Consider the following 19,242-nt stretch of genomic DNA (forward strand, 5'->3'; position numbering starts at 1 on the left):
GGTTCTCACAATGGCAATATGAAATGTAGGAAGTACAGCTAAAAGCAGTCTTTCTGTATAGCCAGAACTTTTTAAAATCGTCATCCAATTCCACTTCGGTTGTATCAAGTTATTTTCACCCATCAGTTCCAATTACCGACAGCAGAAATGAGTTTGTTGCTGATTTCACCAATGTGAAAGTGACTGAACTACTCGCTGTTGTAGGGAGATACCGGAGACTATAGGTATGTACACAAGAGACTGCGAGCCCACTGTTGGGTAGTGACCGTCTCTATATGTTGCCAACTTATACGTCCCAAGCGCTTAGTACAGTGCTCTGCACACAGTAAGCGCTCAATAAATACGATGGAATGAATGAATGAAAGCGAATTATTCAGTAAATAGCACCCTCTTGTGTTTCAGCTACTTTAATCCAAAGGAAAATTCAAAAATGCCAAAAGCCAGAGCATATAAGACAATTCACCATAGTCCACTGCCTGTGACTATTAGTGTAAAATGCCCAATAGAAGCATTAGGCACCACTGTTTTTAAATAGTGTGCTTTACTTGCTCTAGACTCTAAGCTTCTCCTCTAGATTGTAAACTCGTATCCTACTGAATAGAGCACGGGCCTGGGAGCCAGAAAGACCTGGGTTCTAATCCTGACTTGGCGACTAGTCTGCTGTGTGACCGGGCAACTCACTTAACTTCTCTGTGCCTCAGATCCCACATCTGTCAAATGGGGATTAAGACTGTGATCACCATGTGGGACATGGGAAGTGTCCAACCAGATCAGCCTGTATCTACTCCAGTGCTTAGTACAGTGGCTGGCACATAGTAAACACTTAACAAATACCGTTTTTCTTTTTTTAAAATAAAGCTCCTTGCGGGTGGGGAATGTGTTTACCAACTCTGTTGCTGTGTTCGCTCCCAAATGCTCAGGACAACGTTCTGCACAGTAAACACTATAAATGTGATTGATTCATTTTCCCAATGTAAGCATATCAGAAATGTGTAGTATATTAGAATGTTGAAATAGTCTTTTACTTGATTTTATACTTGAAAATTACCACAGCGCATTTTACAAAAGTGTGTTTTAAAAATAGGCTCTTATTGTCTATAATATCACCCTTGAAAATGAAGGTCAGATATATATGCAGCTCTGTATCTGCATGTTTAATTTGTAAATAGTTTGTAAATATATTCGGCTATTTCCTCTTGATGCATTTCAACCATTTCCTGTTATACCCTCCTGCTCCTACTATGTGTAAAAAAAAAAAAAGTGTACTCTTCCAAGTACCGAGTACAATACTTCTCACTTAATAGGTGATGAAATACCATTAATGATATTGGAGGCAACTGTTGAGGCTTGTCACTCTATATCAGCTTCCAGTTTTATGCATAAGGGAGAGGAGGGATTGGTATCATTTGTTGAAACTTCTAAAGCCCAGAGGAGAAGGCAGAGGGGGCTTCAATGAAAGTATGTCCTCAGTCCTTGCTAGAAATGACTGATAGGTGTTTCTCCGCTCTTAATTGTTCTAGGATTTGTGTGATCCAGTGAGATTGAGGACACATTTCACGTCATTTAAACCTCATTTTTTATTACGTACACAAATTGTGTTTGTATAGGCTTGAATTTTGGAACACCCAGAATCAGTCGATTCATGATATTTATTGAATGCCTGCTGGGTCATAATAATAATAATGGTATTTGTTAAAGGGTTTACTATGTGTCAAGCACCATTCTAAGCACTGGGGTAGATAAAAGATACTCAGGTAGGACACAGTTCCTGTTCCACACGGGGCTCACAGTGTAAGTCATGGATCGAATCCCCCAGGCAGTGTAGTAAGTGCTTAGGAAGAGTAAAATAGTGATAGAAGAGACCATTCTTGCCCTAAGCAGCTCACAGTCTAATGGGAGAGACAGACATAACATTATTTACAGATAGAAGGGGACAAAAAGGAGTGATGAATAAATAAGTACTTAAATAGTACAGTATGGAAATCAAAGTGTATTTAAGTGCTATGGGTGACTGCAAGTGCATTAAGCTCCAAGATTCAATCATATTTATTGAGCGCTTACTGTGTGCAGAGCACTGTACTAAGTGCTTGTTCAGTCGATCAGTAGTATTTAGTAAACACTGTGCACACCGCTGTGCTAAACACATAGGAAAGTGCAAGAGAGTAAGTAGACACGATCCCCACCCTCAAGGAGCTTTCAATCTAGTGGGTAGTTGGGAGGATATGACCTGGGGAGGAGAAAATTAATTGGGGAAAATCTCGTGGTGGAAGTGAGATTTCAGGAGGGCTTTGAAGATGGGAGAGCCACAATCAGCTGGATTTAGAAGGGGAGGAAATTTGAATCAAGGGCCTGGAGGTGGGAGACGTGACAGCAAGGAACAGAGAGGAGCTTTGTGTGGTAGGAGCGTAGACTTCAGGCAGGGGAGAAGCAGATGAAGAGGGCAGATAAGTCAAGGGAGCACTGAGTACAGTGCTTTGCGCAAAGGAAGCCCTCAGTAGATACGATTGAACAAACTGGTGGAGAGGTCCTGTCCCACGTGGGGCTTACAGTCTAAGTCATGGATTGAATCCCCCAGGCAGTGTAGTAAGTGCTTAGGAAGAGTAAAATAGAGATAGAAGAGACAATTCTTGCCCTCAGCTGCTCACAGTCTAATGGGAGAGGCAGACATAACATTATAGATAGAAGGGAAAAAAAGGAGTGATGAATAAATAAGTACTTAAATAGTAGAGTATGGAAATCAAAATGTATTTAAGCGCTATGGGTGACTGCAAGTGCAGTCCAGGATGGTAGCTGAAGGTCTAGGATTTTTGCACAAGGTGGAGGGAAATGGGTAGCCACTGGGGGTTTGGAGGAGGGAAGAGATGTGAGCAGAATGACCATTTAGAAAGATGGTTTGGACTGTGAAGACCATGGAGAGGAGAGGTTGGAGGCAAGAAGATGGGTGAAGAAGCTGATATGGTAATGTAATGGAGGGATGGAGAGGCTCCAAACCAGACTGGTGGCCATCTGGGGGGAAAGGAAAGGGTGGGTCCTCCATTGTGAAGAGGGATTTGGCAACACAGTGAATGCGAGGAACGAAAGATAGTGAGGAGTTATGGATGCCACCAATGTTATCAGGCTTCTGGGCGGGGAGGGTGGTGGTGGTGTCCGCAGATGGGTAAGGAAGGAGGCCTAACTGGATTTAGGTGGGGGAGATCAGAAATTTCGTGTTGTGGAGATAGCCTGGAGGAAAGAGCAAGTGTGAGAGAGAGGTTGCAACTGGTGATGTAGAACGGGGAGTCATCCATTTAGAGGAAGGAGCAGAAGCCATTGAAGTGGATGAGCTCCTCGAGAGAGTGTGCACAGAGCACTCTACTAAGCCCTTTGATTGCACTTAAGAGAAGCCCATGCCCCAATCCCTGCCCTTGAGGAGTTTGCAATTTAATGGGCAGTAGCTGTAAAGGGATGTAAATAGATAAATTAAGCACTTAGTACAGTGCTCTGCACGCAGTTAGTGCTCGATAAATACGATGGAATATAAAAGGAGGTAAGAGATGGAGAATAGGTATAGATCCAAGTGAATAAATGAATTGCGTGAGTGCTGAGGAGGCTGATATGGGAAGATTAGGGGATTTTCTGTCCATTAAGGTCACATTTCCTCCAAGAGGCCTTCCCCAATTAATCCCTCACTTCCCTGGTTCGCTCTCCCTTCTGTGTCATCTACCCATTTGGCTCTGTAACCTTTGGGTATATGATATTCACCTTAACCCATAACATTTAGGTACTTATTTTTAAAGTAGAATACGTTTTTGTATAGTAATGATTGTCTCCCCCTCTAGACTGTAAGCTTGTATGGACAGGGAATGTATCTGCTAAGTACAACTGCTCAGTACAGTGCTCTTCACATAGTAAGCGCTCGATATATACACCACTGATTGATTAGGTTGGCCATCCGTCAATCAGTGGTATATATCGAGTGCTTACCGAATGCTTATCAGGGAATGTTTCCTGGAGAGGGTGACTTCTGGAGGACTTTAGTAATAATAATAATGATGGTATTTATTAAGTGCTTACTATGTGCAAAGCACTGTTCTGAGCACTGGGGTGGTTACAAGGTGATCACATTGTCTCGCGGGGGTGCTCACAGTCTTAATCCCCATTTTACAGATGAGGTAACAGAGGCCCAGAGAAGTTAAGTGACTTGCCCAAAGTCACACAGTTGACAATTGACGGAGCCAGGATTTGAACCCATGACCCCCGACTCCAAAGCCCGTGCTCTTTCCACCGAGCCACGCTGCTTCTCTAGTAGAGAATGACTTATGAGTTATGTATTTAGAGCTACATCCAGAAAAGGAACGAGCAGGCAATTTCAAACGGATCATTTTCCTGCATGCAGTCAACTGCCCTCCGGACCCCACGAGCATCAGGCGGGCTCACGGTGTCAGCTGGGCATTCCCCGACAGCGTCCGGCCGAGGCCAGCGGCGAGCGCGTGGAGTGTGGCAGAACTGAGCGTACCTTGAAATATTACGTCTGCTCATTTCCAAATAGTTAATTTTTGCAATTCGGTGCTGCTGGATGCTTTTGAAAATAAAACGGGTATGTACGGAAAGGCGGTTTTTTTTTCCAGCTCTAAGCCCTCTCCAAAAAATCTCATGTTTTCTGTGCAGAGTTTGGGCTTTTAATTGTGTCCATTGTACAGGGCCTGTTTTTCGTGAATGCCACTTCCCCTTCCTCCTACTTCACCCAACGCTTTGGCAGGAGTGGATGAGAGGTAGAGCCGAGCTGGGCCTGGCCCACTCCCTTATGGAAGAAAAGCGCCATTTTCTGTCATGGCAACGGAAGACTACCTGCTGCTGGCGATATTGTTGAACACCTCACCATGGAGGTGGTTCGGGAGGGGTAGGTGGAGGGAACGGAGCAGACAGAAGTAGGCTGTGCCATCAGGGGGAAAGGTTTCTGAATGCCCAATTGCCCGTGGCGTTTTGCCCGATGGATGGGCTCAGCAGGAGTCCTGCAAATAGCTGATTAATATGGACGGTGAAGTCCATGGTGACTGCTAGAGTGGTGGGAGGTGAGGAGGGGGGCTACTGCCCTGGCAACCACCTACTGGGCTATGCTGCATTGTCCTGCGGTCACTTGAGCTGTAAATGGGCACATACGGTTATTGTTTGCCTGTTGCATGGCGGACTTGCCCGCTTGATGCCCCCACTGCCGTCGGTGCGGTTTTCGATACGTGGCCGTTCTGAAAGAGAAGATTTTCATTTTTACCCCCTTCTCACATCAATACAGTCAGGGGGTCCTGTGACATGAACAACAACTTGTTATGGGGGAAGAATCATTCATTCAGTTGTATTTATTGAGCACTTATGTGTGCGGAGCACTGTACTAAGCGCTTGGGAAGTACAAGACGGCAACATGTAGAGACGGTCCCTACCCAACAACGGGCATTCCCATTGTCCCGTTGAATTAATGGCTTAGGGGGAGTAGCCGACTCAAAAATACCATCATGACTAAAATTTTTCGATACAAGTTCCCATATTATTGTGTCCACTGTAGCAGAATACTTTTTTACACCCTGGTCACTCACTGTTATTTTACTGTGTTCTACATTGTAAAATTGAAAAAACACAAAGAAACCAAAGCAATGTAGAATGCACCAGAACTGAAGCGGAGCGAGAAGTTTGTCATCCTGCCCTGACTTGTCACCACACACATGCTCACAACAATTCTTCCTAAATTGAGTCGTCTTGTGTCACCTTGTGGATTGTGCTGTATATCAGAAGAGACTGGTGTCGGGGGAAGAACATTCCCTAATTCTTCCACTGTATTATATCTAAATTGTGTAATAAAAACATCCACTATGCAAAAATTGGGTGTATGTGCATTTTCCTGGTATCTTCTCTTCATTTTTCATTGTATCTTAGAACTCACTATTTTAAATTCACTAGATAATCTCAACATGACTGAACCCTCCTCTGACCAGGAAATGGATATATCAGAAGCCTTGAGAAATTTTTACTTAATTCTTCATTGTAGAATTCCAACGAGAAACACCGTGACCTAGCGGAAAGAGCACGGACCCGGGAATCAAAGTCCATGGGATCTAATCCCAGCTCTGCCAGTTGCCTGCTGTGGGACTTTGGGCAAGTCTCGTAACTTCTCTGTGACACAATTTCCTCATCCATAAAATGGGATTAAATGTCTGATCTCCCTCCTACTTAGACTGTGAGCTCTGAATGGAGCTGGGGCAATATCATCGGAAAAGAAGAAAAGGTTCCGGTTTGGAGGAAGAATTCCAGCTTGTAATTTTGGTGGATTCCCTGCAACTCAGGATCAAAAGACCAGGTGGAGAATTACCTCCCATCCAGTAGCAAAGCCAAGGTTATATTTCAGCAGTTTCCAAAGGAAAACCAGATGTGAGAAGGCGGAGTTGTTTAAATGACCAAAGATGTTCACCCAAAAAAGCAAAATACTTTGTCCAGTCTACAAAAACATCAAGGAAGATACTGTTCTGAACTGAACTGCAAGGCCATAAATTCCTTACAAAAACATCAAGGAAGACACTGTTCTGAACTGAACCGCAAGGCCATAAATTCCTTAATTTGAAAATTTTGATCTTGTTTTCAGCTTGAAACCTAAGCAAACTTTGGGTATCCAGGAAATCTGCAAGAGAAGTAAGTGATTTTAAAATGAGTGCAAATGTTGATCTCACATATTCATTACATTAAACTTTAAAACTTTTTTATCATTTTAATAAATCTAAGAAAATTTCAAAGTTAACTGTGTTCTGTGCATTTATGTATGGTCTTAATGCTTCCTTGGTTCCTTGAAGCAACCTCCTCAGTCCTATGAAAGGATGAACATGAGATTTGCGGACAAGTAGACAACCAGTAAAGAATTTCAGTTGTATTTATTGAGTGCTTCCTGTGTGCAGAGCACTGTACCAACTGCTTGGGAGAGTACAATCTAACAGGCACATTCCCTGCCCTCAGTGAGCTCAGCATAGAGGGGGAGACAAACATTAATATAAATAATTACAGTTAAGAACGAAGCAAAGTTACCCATTTGAGTAAAAACAGCGTCCCCTCGAAATACTTGACTCCAAATAAATGCTTGCAAAAGGCGGGCTCTAATATTAAATTTACTATGAAGACAGAAGAGTGACACATGAAGGAAAAAATATTCTTGATATAACGTATTCTAATTTTTTATGATTGTGTTGGGTTGGGAATCCAAGTTCACACACTATTCAGCAAATTGTTTGACCTTGACTTTATCCAGTTTATAATTCTGCTCACTCACATTCTGCAGTGTATTCCATATCTGAAAAAAAAAACAACAACTCTAGAAAATGTATTTAAAGCAAGTGGGAGATTTGCTTTGTTCTTGGCATGGATTCCTTAAAAAAGCAATAGTTAATCCATGAAAATAATTAAGTTACTGCAGAAGGGTAAAGACTTGTTTAAACAATTCAAATTGGAGAAAGCATTGGGAATGAATACAAATTACATAATAGGTTAACCTCAATTAATGTTGGTTAATTATTTTATATTATGGTTTTAAAAATTAATTTTTTACTTTCTCCCATGTTGGAAAGCCAGTGTATTTTAACTCACAAAAGGCCCTTTGTCTTTCTTTTTTAATGGTATTTCTTAACTCCTTACTGTGTGCCAGGCACTGTACTAAGCCCTGGAGCTAAGCGGGTTGGACACAGTCCCTGTCCCACATAGGGCTCACAGTCTTAATCCCCATTTTACAGATGAAGTAACTGAAGCACAGAGAAGCAAAGTGATTTGCCCAAGGTCACACAGCAGACCAGTGGCAGAGCCGGAATTAGAACCTAGGTCCTTCTGACTCCCACGTCCGTGTTTGTTCCACAAAATTAAGAAATTTTAAATCAGAAGGCTGAAAAATCAGCAAGCCAAGTGAAATTTTTGACAGATCATCATCATCAATCGTATTTATTGAGCGCTTACTATGTGCAGAGCACTGTACTAAGCACTTGGGAAGTACAAATTGGCAACATATAGAGACAGTCCCTACCCAACAGTGGGCTCACAGTCTAAAAGATAGATAAAAATCAGAGCAGTATATCAACCAGTAGTCTTATGGTCACTTGAGACAGTGAAAACAATGAATGAAAAAATGACATTTGCATTCAAAAGAAAATGGAGGAAAAAGATCACGTGTATTGCAGCAGTTAACACTTTGCTCATGAATGAGAACATGTTTCTCCACTCCAGTTAGGGGGCAAATGTGATTTACTCGACAATAAAGATGGCTATTTTCTCATTGAGTTGCACAAACTACTCTTAACATCAATTTTATATTGTCACTTACATTAGCAAATAAATTGGCAGAAAACATTGCCTAAATGTAATGCAATATGTAAATGAATTTCAAATCTTCAGTTATACACGTGTTCAATAAAATTACTGAAAAAAATGCATGAGTCACAAACTGGGTTGAGTCACTGTAAATCACTGATCCACATGAATAATGCGGAATTTCTTCATTGGGAAGTGCAAAAATTGGAAAATGCTACATTTGTGACCAAAAGTAAAGATGCGCGCTTAAGAGGGTGCTTGTCCTTAATTTTGATGAGCGGTTCTTTTATTGGCTTCCGACTGTCGGTGGAACTCAGCCCTCAGAATTGTCTTTTGGTCACTCTTCAACGGCAAAGGTTTTCAGAGAGTGGATTATGGATTTACAGGACACGTGCGACACATGGGCGAAAATCCTTAACGGAGGAGCAGCCGAACAGAAGTGAAGGAGGAACCTTGTAAATGTTGAAATCTTGCACGAGGCATTTGGAGCAGCCTTTCTACCCAGGCGTTTGGCTTCTGTTGAACTTTCCCAGGAGTTTAGCACAGTGCGTTGCACTCAGTGCGCACTTAGTAAGTACCATTACTACAACCACACTGGTTGGGATTTCGGAGCTCAAATGAGGAAACCCTCTCGCTGCCACAATCCCTGCATACAGTGTTTGTCTTTTATCCCACAATGAAATTTTAAATCCAGTACTTACCGCAGTGCCTGGCACACAGTAAGCATTTAACAAGTACCCTAAAAATACCAGATTTTCAGATTTTGGGGGAAATCTATTGGCATGCCAAAATTTTTTATTTCACAAGCCCCCTCTATCATTTAAATTAGGACATGTTTTCCGTTTTTATTGCAAGCCTTACTTTCCACACTTTTGTTTCCCATTAACAAGCATGACTGAGTTGTAGTGAGACCTTGAGTAGCTAAATGGACATGATTCTTTGGATCACATCGCCATGTAGTTTCAATGTTGGAGCGACTGAGGGGTCCCGAGAGACCAAAGTCCTGGGCTGAAAGGATGGGAAGGGGAAGTGAAAATAGCCGTGTTCCCTGACTCCGTTCTCCGGAGCAGCCCCACCAAACGCTGCAGAGGGGGGAATCGGGACTTCTTTCTCAGAGAAGGAAAGACAGAGGATAAAGGTGAGGCAGAGTGAGATGAGAGATTCCCACAACTCCTTCGTCGTTGGGAAATGTGCCCTTGATCTGTGGGTTGCCTTCCCGGGGCCCCCTGCTTGGGCAATTGATGTAGCCCAAGTGAGTCTACCCACTGTCATAAACTGGAAATGAGGGGAAGGTGTAATGATAATTAATAATAATAATGGCATTTATTAAGCACTTACTATATGCAAAGCACTGTTCTAAGCGCTGGGGAGCTTACAAGGTGATCAGGTTGTCCCACGTGGGGCTCGCAGTCTTCATCCCCATTTTACAGATGAGGTAACTGCAGCACAGAGAAGTTGAGTGACTTGCCCAAAGTCACACAGCGACAACAGAGCTAGGATTTGAACCCATGACCTCTGCCTCCAAAGCCCGTGCTCTTTCCACTGAGCCACAGAAGTTCCTTGTGGGCAGAGATCATACCTACCAACTCTGTTGGTTTGGTGTTCTCCCAAATGCTGAGTACAGCGCTCTACACACAATAAATACCATTGATTGATTGATCAGAGGAAGAATCCCTGGATGAAGTTTTTAGGAGCATCTCTGATCTTGATAGATTTATTCTTTCTATAAAATGATGACAATTTTAACAGGGTGAGAGCAAGTCCTTTTAAAGGTTCTTTAATTAGAACACGAATTGACCCTCGATGTGACCTCATTTTTTAAACCCCAGGAATAATACTTCCCAAACCCCTACTATTTGGTTTTTAAAGTTTGTTTTGCTTTGCACTTTCACAAGACATTCCAAAATGGACAAGGTCATTTATGAGTCAGTAGTGTTTATTGAGTGCTTACCGAGTGCGGAGCACTGTACTATGAAGTTAAGTTCATTTAGTACATTGATGAATTTTCAATACCTCCACTGTCTTCCATAGAGCGAAACATACACTGGGATGTGATTTTCTGGAAAGCTTGGTAATATTTTTATGTGTCATAAATATAATACATTTCTGGGGGATTTCCCACCTTTGTCTTTATAAAGAATCTGGAGCATTTCCTTGGATAACTAGAATCCACGGTCACGTTTTACTTGCCATTTGTGTCTCATTTTGTCTCATTATTCCTCTTGCTGCCATATACAGCCTTCACCTAATTATGGGCAGTTCTCTACTGAAGATATTTCAAGTTACAGGAAATGACACGTATTTCTAAGTTTACACTTTGTTTCAGCTCTACGGCTTCTTGTTTTGACTTTCTAAGACTACCTACTTTGTGGAATTGGCTCCAAGAGCTTAGCTAAGGGCTCTGCACACAGGAAGCCTTCAGGAAATACCTTTGATTGATTGATGTAGCTATATTAAGTGTTTATAATTGCTGAGAATAAAATCTGGGATAATTTTAGTAAAAAACAGTGTATCTGACCTTGGTTCAGAAACCAATCTCCCATTTATAACATTGTTTCTATGAGAAAATTACCTTCGACTTAAAACACAGACCTTCAGTTCAAGGACTGCCCGTTCTCTAGGCCCCAAAGTGATTTTTTTTTTACCCAGATAATTCTACCCACTTTCTTATCTGTAGATTACAGAACTGGCATTCAGAAAATGCTGAATAATCATCATCGGGCACTTGGAAATTCTCAGAGGAACGTATTTGGTTTTTACCTTCCCCATAATGGGATATCGGAGGAAAAGTCAAGTAGAAAGTAGGGATGTAGATGGGGTAGAAGAAAGGAGGAACGGGACCACAACACTGCACCGGTGAGATGCTAAACATGGGTGGGCGTTGTGGTATGAATCGAAGTCGTAGATGTTTTTAAAAGCTTTTCAGAAGGAGACGTGGCCCTGCTGAGGGAGCCGGATGCCATCTTATAATGGCGTTCATTAAGCAATTATTATGTGCACACAGTAAGCGCTCAATAAATACGATTGATGATGATGATGATGATGTGCAAAGCACTGTTGTAAGCGCTGGGGAGATCACATGGTAATTAGGTTGTCCCACGGGGGGCTCACGGTCTTAATCCCCATTTTTCAGAGGAGGGAACTGAGGCCCAGAGAAGTGAAGTGACTTGCCCAAAGTCACACAGCTGACAAGTGTTGGAACCCAGGACCTCTGACTCCAAAGCCTGTGCTCTTTCCGCTGAGCCACGCCACAGCGAGCTGGCGTGACTCTGGCAGGATGGGGGTGCCCAGGGGAGCGTTCCTAAGGGGGTCTGCCCGGCCGGGGGGACTCGTGGGGAGTGGGCATCGTTGGGGGATTCAGCCCTCTCAGCCCCTCAACTACCGCCTTGCCATCAGCCCCGCGACCCGGTCCACAGCCTGCCAATCAAACTGTTCCTGCTTGATTCCTGGCAATCAAACCGTTCCCTCCTGCTTATCCCTTCCTCCCTTCCCTCCGTCAGCTGCTGGTGGGAGCCACTATATGCTGCCAACTTGTACTTCCCAAGTGCTTAGTACAGTGCTCTGCACACAGTAAGCGCTCAATAAATGCGATTGAATGAATGAATGAAGGAATGAACTGTGGGGAGGGGGTTTAGGGAGGAAAGCTTCCCGTGGAGGGGAGAGGAGTGAGCTGGGAATGGGGGAGAGAAGGACCTCCGTCACCTCCGTCACCTGGAGGCCGACTCTGCATCCAAATGGAAATCGAACTGTAGCTCCGTCCTTCCTTAATTTTTCAAAAATGGTATTTGTTAATCGTAACGATAGTATTGGTTAAGCGCCTGCTATGTGCCAAGCGCTTCCTATATGTCTAGGATTGTTCTAAGCACTGGGGTGGATACGACTTTATCAGGTTGGGCACAGTCCCTGTCCCACATGGGGCTCACAATCTAAGGAGTAGGAAGAACAGGTGTGGAATCCTCACTTTACAGAGGAGGTAACTAAGGCCCAGAGAAGTTAAATGACTTGTCCAAGGTCACTCAGCAGGCAGCTGGCAGAGCTGGGACTAGAACCCAGGTCCTCTGACTTTGAGGCCTGTGCTCTTTCCACTAAATCGTGCTGTTCCTCTAATCTCATATCGCTTTTTAAAAATATAAATACTATACTGTACCCAGCTTACACTTCCCAAGCGCTTAGTACAGTGCTCTGCACACAGTAAGCGTTCAATAAATACGATTGATTGATTGATTGATTACTGTCCCTACCTGTATCTCTGCTTTTCTCTGTCTCTCTCGGGCTGCATCCTTTGCAGTCACCTTCTCTCCCTCATCCTTCAAATGCACAGGCCACTGATCTGGGCTCACCTCCTTGGACTCTTGCTTTCTGACCCCCTAGACAGAGGCAGTGTTGCCTAATGTAAAGAGCGCAGGACCTGGGTTCTAATCCTGCCTCGGCCTCTTGCCCGCTGGGTGACCTTGGGCAAATCACTTAACTTCTGTTTTCTCATTGGCAAAATGGGAGTTAAAGAGCTGCTCTCCCTTCCATTTCATCTATGAGCCCGATGTGGGACAGGGACTGTGTTGGGCTTCATGGCGTAACCATAGCACTTTGACTGCATGCCGGATGATGAGAGAAAGGGATAAGGGAGCGCTTAGTACAGTGCTCTGCACACAGTAATCGCTCAATAAATACGATTGATTGAAAGAAGGTGACTGCACAGGGACGTAGACTGAGAGGTAAAGAGAAGCAGAGATCCGTTATATATATATACACACACACATTCATTCAATCATATTTATTGAGTGCTTACTGTGTGCAGAGCACTGTACTAAGCGCTTGGAAAGTCCAATTCGGCAACAGACAAGAGACGGTCCCTACCCAACAACGGGCTCACAGTCTAGAAGGGGGAGACAGAGAAGCAGCGTGGCTCAGTGGAAAGAGCCCGGGCTTTGGAGTCAGAGGTCATGGGTTCAAATCCCGGTTCCGCCACATGTCTGCTGTGTGACCTTGGGCAAGTCACTTAGCTTCTCTGTGCCTCAGTGACCTCATCTGTAAAATGGGGATGAAGACGGTGAGCCCCGCGTGGGACAACCTTAATAAATAAATGCCATTATTAGCAAAACTAAACAAGTAGACAGGAATCAAAATAAACAGAATTATAGATATAAACACATCATTAATAAGAGTAATAAATATGTACAAATATACACAAGTGCTGTGGGGAGGGGAAGGGGGTAGGGCAGAGGGAGGGAGGGGGTTGGGAGTCAGAACTCCCAAGCCCGTGCGCTTTCCACTGAGCCATACTAGCATATATTATTATTCATTCATTCAATCTTATTTATTGAGCGCTTACTGTGTGCAGAGCACTGTACTAAGTGCTTGGTAATAACGGTATTAAGCACTTACTATGTGCAAAGCACTGTTCTAAGTGCTTGGGGGATACAAGGTAATCAAGTTGTCCCACGTGAGGCTCACAGTCTTAACCCCCATTTTACAGATGGGGGAACTGAGGCCCAGGGAATAGTAATAATAATGATGGCATTTATTAAGTGCTTACTATGTGCAAAGCACTGTTCTAAACGCTGGGGAGGTTACAAAGTGATCATATATGTATATATGTTTGTACATATGTATTACTCTATTTATTTATTTATTTTACTTGTACATATCTATCCTATTTATTTTATTTTGTTAGTATGTTTGGTTTTGTTCTCTGTCTCCCCCTTATAGACTGTGAGCCCACTGTTGGGTAGGGACTGTCTCTATATGTTGCCAATTTGTACTTCCCAAGCGCTTAGTACAGTGCTCTGCACATAGTAAGCGCTCAATAAATATGATTGATGATGATGATCAGGTTGTCCCACAGGGTGCTCACAGTCTTCATCCCCATTTTACAGATGAGGGAACTGAGGCACAGAGAAGTGAAGTGACTTGCCCAAAGTCACACAGCTAACAAGTGGTGGAGCTGGGATTCGAACCCATGACCTCTGACTTCCAAGCCTGTGCTCCTTCCAATCAATCAATCGTATCTATTGAGCGCTTACTGTGTGCAGAGCACTGTACTAAGCGCTTGGGAAGTACAAGCTGGCAACATATAGAGACAGTCCCTACCCAACACTTGGCTTCCACTGAACCAAGCTGCCTCTCTACATTATTATTATTAGGAGTAGTAGAATAACTCAGTAGAATAACTCTTCTAAACTGTGCGCCCGCCGTTGGGTAGGGACCATCTCTGTATGTGGCCAACTTGTACTTCCCAAGCGCTTAGTACAGTGGAGAAGCTGCTGCGGCTCAGTGGAAAGGGCCTGGGCTTTGGAGTCAGAGGTCATGGGTTCAAATCCCGGCTCCGCCAACTGTCAGCTTGTGTGACTTTGGGCAAGTCGCTTCACTTCTCTGGGCCTCATCTGGAAAATGGGGATTGAAAGTGTGAGCCCCTCGTGGGACAACCTGTAGCCTCCCCAGCGCTTAGAACAGTGCTTTGCACATAGTAAGCGCTTAACAAATACCAACATTATTATTATTACTATTATTGTTATTACAGTGCTCTGCACACAGTAAGCGCTGTAGACGGTGAGCCCGCTGTAGGGTAGGGGCCGTCTCTAGATGTTAACACCTTGTACTTCCCAAGCGCTTAGTACGGTGCGCTGCACATAGTAAGCGCTCAATAAATAGGACTGAATAAATGAATGAATAATGAATACGATTGAAGGAAGGGGCGCGCGTGGAAGCTCCGGCCAATGGCGGGCCCGGAAGGGCGAGGCGGGGGCGGGCCCAGCCAATAGCGGCGCGGGACGGGCGGCGGGAGCCAATCAGGAGGCGGGATCCGGGAGCCGGGCTTGGGGCCGGCGGGCGGAGGCTCCGGCCAATGGCGGGCCCGGGAGGGCGAGGCGGGGGCGGGATCAGCCAATAGCGGCGCAGGACGGGCGGCGGGGGCCAATCAGGAGGCGGGATCCGGGGGCCTTGGGGCCGGCGGGCGGAGGCTCCGGCCCAAGGCGGGCCCGGAAGGGCGAGCCCAGCCAATAGCGGCGCGGGCCGGGCGGCGGGAGCCAATCAGGAGGCGGGATCCGGGGGCCCGGGGGCCGGCGGGCGGAGGCTCCGCAGCCGGAGTCATTCATTCGTCCGGCGTATTTATTGAGCGCCCAGGGGGTGCGGAGCACTGTAGTAAGCGGCCATGGCGGGCACGGCGGCTTTCCTGTACTGGGTGGGCGCGGGCACCGTGGGCTGGCTGTGCCTGCGCGCCGGCCTCGCCCTCCTCTCCGCCCTGCGGGTCTGGGCGCTGGGCAACCCGGCGGGGGTCGGACGGCAGCTCGGGCAGTGGGCAGGTCAGTGGGCACCGACAACCTCCATCCCCTCCTTCCCCTCCCCGCTTTGGTTTTGTCGTCCGTCTCTCACTTAGTATGTTTGGTTCTGTCCTCCGTCTCCCCCTTTTAGACTGTGAGCCCACTGTTGGGTAGGGACTGTCTCTAGATGTTGCCAACTTGTACCTCCAGTGGCTACCGATCAATCTGCGCATCAGGCAGAAACTCCTCACCCTGGGCTTCAAGGCTGTCCATCACCTCGCCCCCTCCTACCTCACCTCCCTTCTCTCCTTCTACTGCCCAGCCCGCACCCTCCGCTCCTCCACCACTAATCTCCTCACTGTACCTCGCTCTCGCCTGTCCCGCCATCGACCCCCGGCCCACGTCCTCCCCCGGGCCTGGAATGCCCCCAATCCCTCTGCCCCTCCGCCAAGCTAGCTCTCCTCCTCCCTTCAAGGCCCTGCTGAGAGCTCACCTCCTCCAGGAGGCCTTCCCAGCCTGAGCCCCTTCCTTCCTCTCCCCCTCATCCCCCCTCCATCCCCCCGTCTTACCTCCTTCCCTTCCCCACAGCACCTGTATATATGGTTGTACATATTTATTACTCTATTTATTTATTTATTTATTTTACTTGTACATTTCTATCCTACTTATTTTACTTTGTTGGTATGTTTGGTTCTGTTCTCTGTCTCCCCCTTTTAGACTGTGAGCCCACTGTTGGGTAGGGACTGTCTCTATGTGATGCCAATTTGTACTTCCCAAGCGCTTAGTACAGTGCTCTGCACATAGTAAGCGCTCAATAAATACGATTGATTGATTGATTCCCAAGCGCTTAGTACAGTGCTCTGCACACAGTAAGCGCTCAATAAATACGATCGATGATGATGACTTCACTTCTCTGGAGGCCTTCCCAGACTGAGCCCCTTCCTCCCTCTCGTCCCCCTCTCCATCCCCCCGTCTTACCTCCTTCCCTTCCCCACAGCACCTGTATAGATGTTTGTACGTATTTATTACTCTATTTATTTTACTCGTACCTATCTATTCTATTTATTTTATTTTGTTAGTATGTTTGGTTTTGTTCTCTGTCTCCCCCTTCTAGACTGTGAGCCCACGGTTGGGTAGGGACTGTCTCTAGATGTTGCCAGCTTGTACTTCCCAAGCGCTCAGGACAGTGCTCTGCACACAGTAAGCGCTCCATAAATACGATTGATTGATTGATTTGATTCTCTGGGCCTCAGTTACCTCATCTGGAAAATGGGGATTAAGACTGTGAGCCACTGTGGGACAACCTGATCACCTTGTAACTTCCCCAGCGCCTAGAACAGTGCTTTGCACATAGTAAGCGCTTAATAAATGCCATTATTATTATTATTATTCTAGACCGTGAGCCCGCTGTTGGGCAGGAACCGTCTCTAATTGTTGCCAACTTGGACTTCCCGAGCGCTTAGTAATAATCAGAATAATAATAATGTCGTTTATTAAGCGCTTACTATGTGCAAAGCACCGTTCTAAGCGCTGGGGAGGTTACAAGGTGATCAGGTTGTCCCTCATGGGGCTCACAGTCTCAATCCCCATTTTCCAGACGAGGTAACTGAGGCCCGGTGAAGCGACTTGCCCAAAGTCACCCAGCTGACAAGTGGAGGTGCCGGGATTCGAACCCATGGCCTCTGACTCCAAAGCCCCGGGCTCTTTCCTGCTGAGCCACGCCGCTTCTCATAGTAAGTAGCAGCGAGCAGCCGAGGAGCAGCGTGGCTCGGCGGAAGGAGCACCGGCTTTGGAGTCGGAGGTCATGGGTTCGAATCCCGGCTCCGCCGCATGTCTGCTGTGTGACCTGGGGCGAGTCACTTCACTTCTCTGAGCCTCAGTTACCTCGTCTGGAAAATGGGGATTAAGACTGTGAACCCCACATGGGATCCCCCCCCCCACGCTTAGAACAGTGCTTTGCACATAGTAAGCGCTTAACAAATGCCAACATTATTATTATTATTATTATTATTCTTTTTAGTGCAGTGCTGTGCACGTAGACTGTGAGCCCGCTGTTGGGTAGGGACCGTCTCTAATTGTTACCAATTTGGACTTCCCAAGCCCTTTCCTCGCCCCCCTCTCCATCCCCCTCATCTTACCTCCTTCCCTTCCCCACAGCACCTGTATATATGTTTGTACATATTTACTACTCTATTTATTTATTTTACTTGTACCTATCTATTCTACTTCTTTTATTTTGTTAGTATGTTTGGTTTTGTTGTCTGTCTCCCCCTTCTAGACTGTGAGCCCACAGTTGGGTAGGGGCCCTCTCTATATGTTGCCAGCTTGTACTTCCCAAGCGCTTAGGACAGTGCTCTGCGCACAGTAAGCGCTCAATAAATACGATTGATTGATTAGTACAGTGCTCTGCACACAGTAAGCCACTGTGAGCCCGTTGTTGGCAGGGACCGTCCCTAGTTGTTGCCAATTTGGACTTCCCAAGCGCTTAGTACAGTGCTCTGCACACAGTAAGCGACTGTGAGCCCGTTGTTGGGCAGGGACCGTCTCTAGTTGTTGCCAATTTGGACTTCCCAAGCGCTTAGTACAGTGCTCTGCACACAGTAAGCGACTGTGAGCCCGCCGTTGGGTAGGGACCGTCTCTCTATGTTGCCAACTTGGACTTCCCAAGCGCTTAGTCCAGTGCTCTGCACACAGTAAGCGCTCAATAAATACGATTGAATGAATGAATGAATGAGGCCTTCCCAGACTGAGCCCCCTCCTTCCTCTCCCCCTCCCCCCCCCCCCCCGCATCTTACCTCCTTCCCCTCCCCACAGCACCTGTATATATGTTTGGACGTATTTGCTACTCTATTTTACTTGTACATATTTATTCTATTTATTTTATTTTACTTTGTTAATATGTTTGGTTTTGTTGATCGTCTCCCCCTTCTAGACTGTGAGCCCACTGTTGGGTAGGGACCGGCTCTCTATGTTGCCAGCTTGGACTTCCCAAGCGCTTAGTACGGTGCTCTGCACACAGTAAGCGCTCAATAAATACGATTGAATGAATGAAAGTGCTCTGCACCCAGTAAGCGCTCAATAAATACGATTGACTGACTAAACGCCCCCGCACAGCGGCCCAGCCGTGTGTCGCAGGGCATTACCTCCTTAACGCGTCACTCCGGGAGACCGGGCCCGGCCTGCCGCCGCCATTCAATCAATCAATCAATCAATCAATCAATCAATCGTGGGCTCACAGTCGTATTTAGGGAGCGCCTACTATGTGCGGGGCGCCGTACTAAACGCTTGGGAGGCCACGATCCAGCAGGAGAGAGAGAGACAACGTCTTCCTTTCGGTTAACACCTCCCTTCCAAGCCTTGGGCAGGGAACGTGCCTGCCAACTCTCTTAATAATAATAATATTCATTCATTCCTTCATCCAATCGCATTTATTGAGCGCTTACTGTGTGCAGAGCACTGTACTAAGCGCTTGGGAAGTCCAAGTTGGCAACATCTAGAGCCGGTCCCTACCCACCAGTGGGCTCGCAGTCTAGAAGGGGGAGACAGAGAACAAATTAAAACGTATTAACAAAATAAAGTAGAATAAATATGTACAAAAAAAATAGAGTAATAAATACATACAAACATATATACAAGTATATGCATTTATATATACCTGTAATAATAATGATAATAATGC

At 45.7% G+C, this 19,242-nt stretch overlaps 1 protein-coding gene across 1 annotated transcript in view; it reads left to right on the forward strand.

Moving 5' to 3' along the window:
- The first annotated feature begins 15,435 nt into the window (after positions 1 to 15,435).
- Positions 15,436 to 19,242, forward strand: part of HSD17B12 (hydroxysteroid 17-beta dehydrogenase 12) — a 108,682-nt gene continuing 104,875 nt past the window's right edge. Inside the window, exon 1 of the mRNA XM_038764493.1 lies at positions 15,436 to 15,605. Coding sequence (XP_038620421.1) covers positions 15,455 to 15,605 — 151 coding nt within the window. The 5' untranslated portion in view covers positions 15,436 to 15,454. The remainder of the gene's footprint in view (positions 15,606 to 19,242) is intronic.

The sequence above is a fragment of the Tachyglossus aculeatus genome, chromosome 22, assembly GCF_015852505.1.
Source record: "Tachyglossus aculeatus isolate mTacAcu1 chromosome 22, mTacAcu1.pri, whole genome shotgun sequence".
NCBI classification, from domain to species: Eukaryota; Metazoa; Chordata; class Mammalia; order Monotremata; family Tachyglossidae; genus Tachyglossus; species Tachyglossus aculeatus.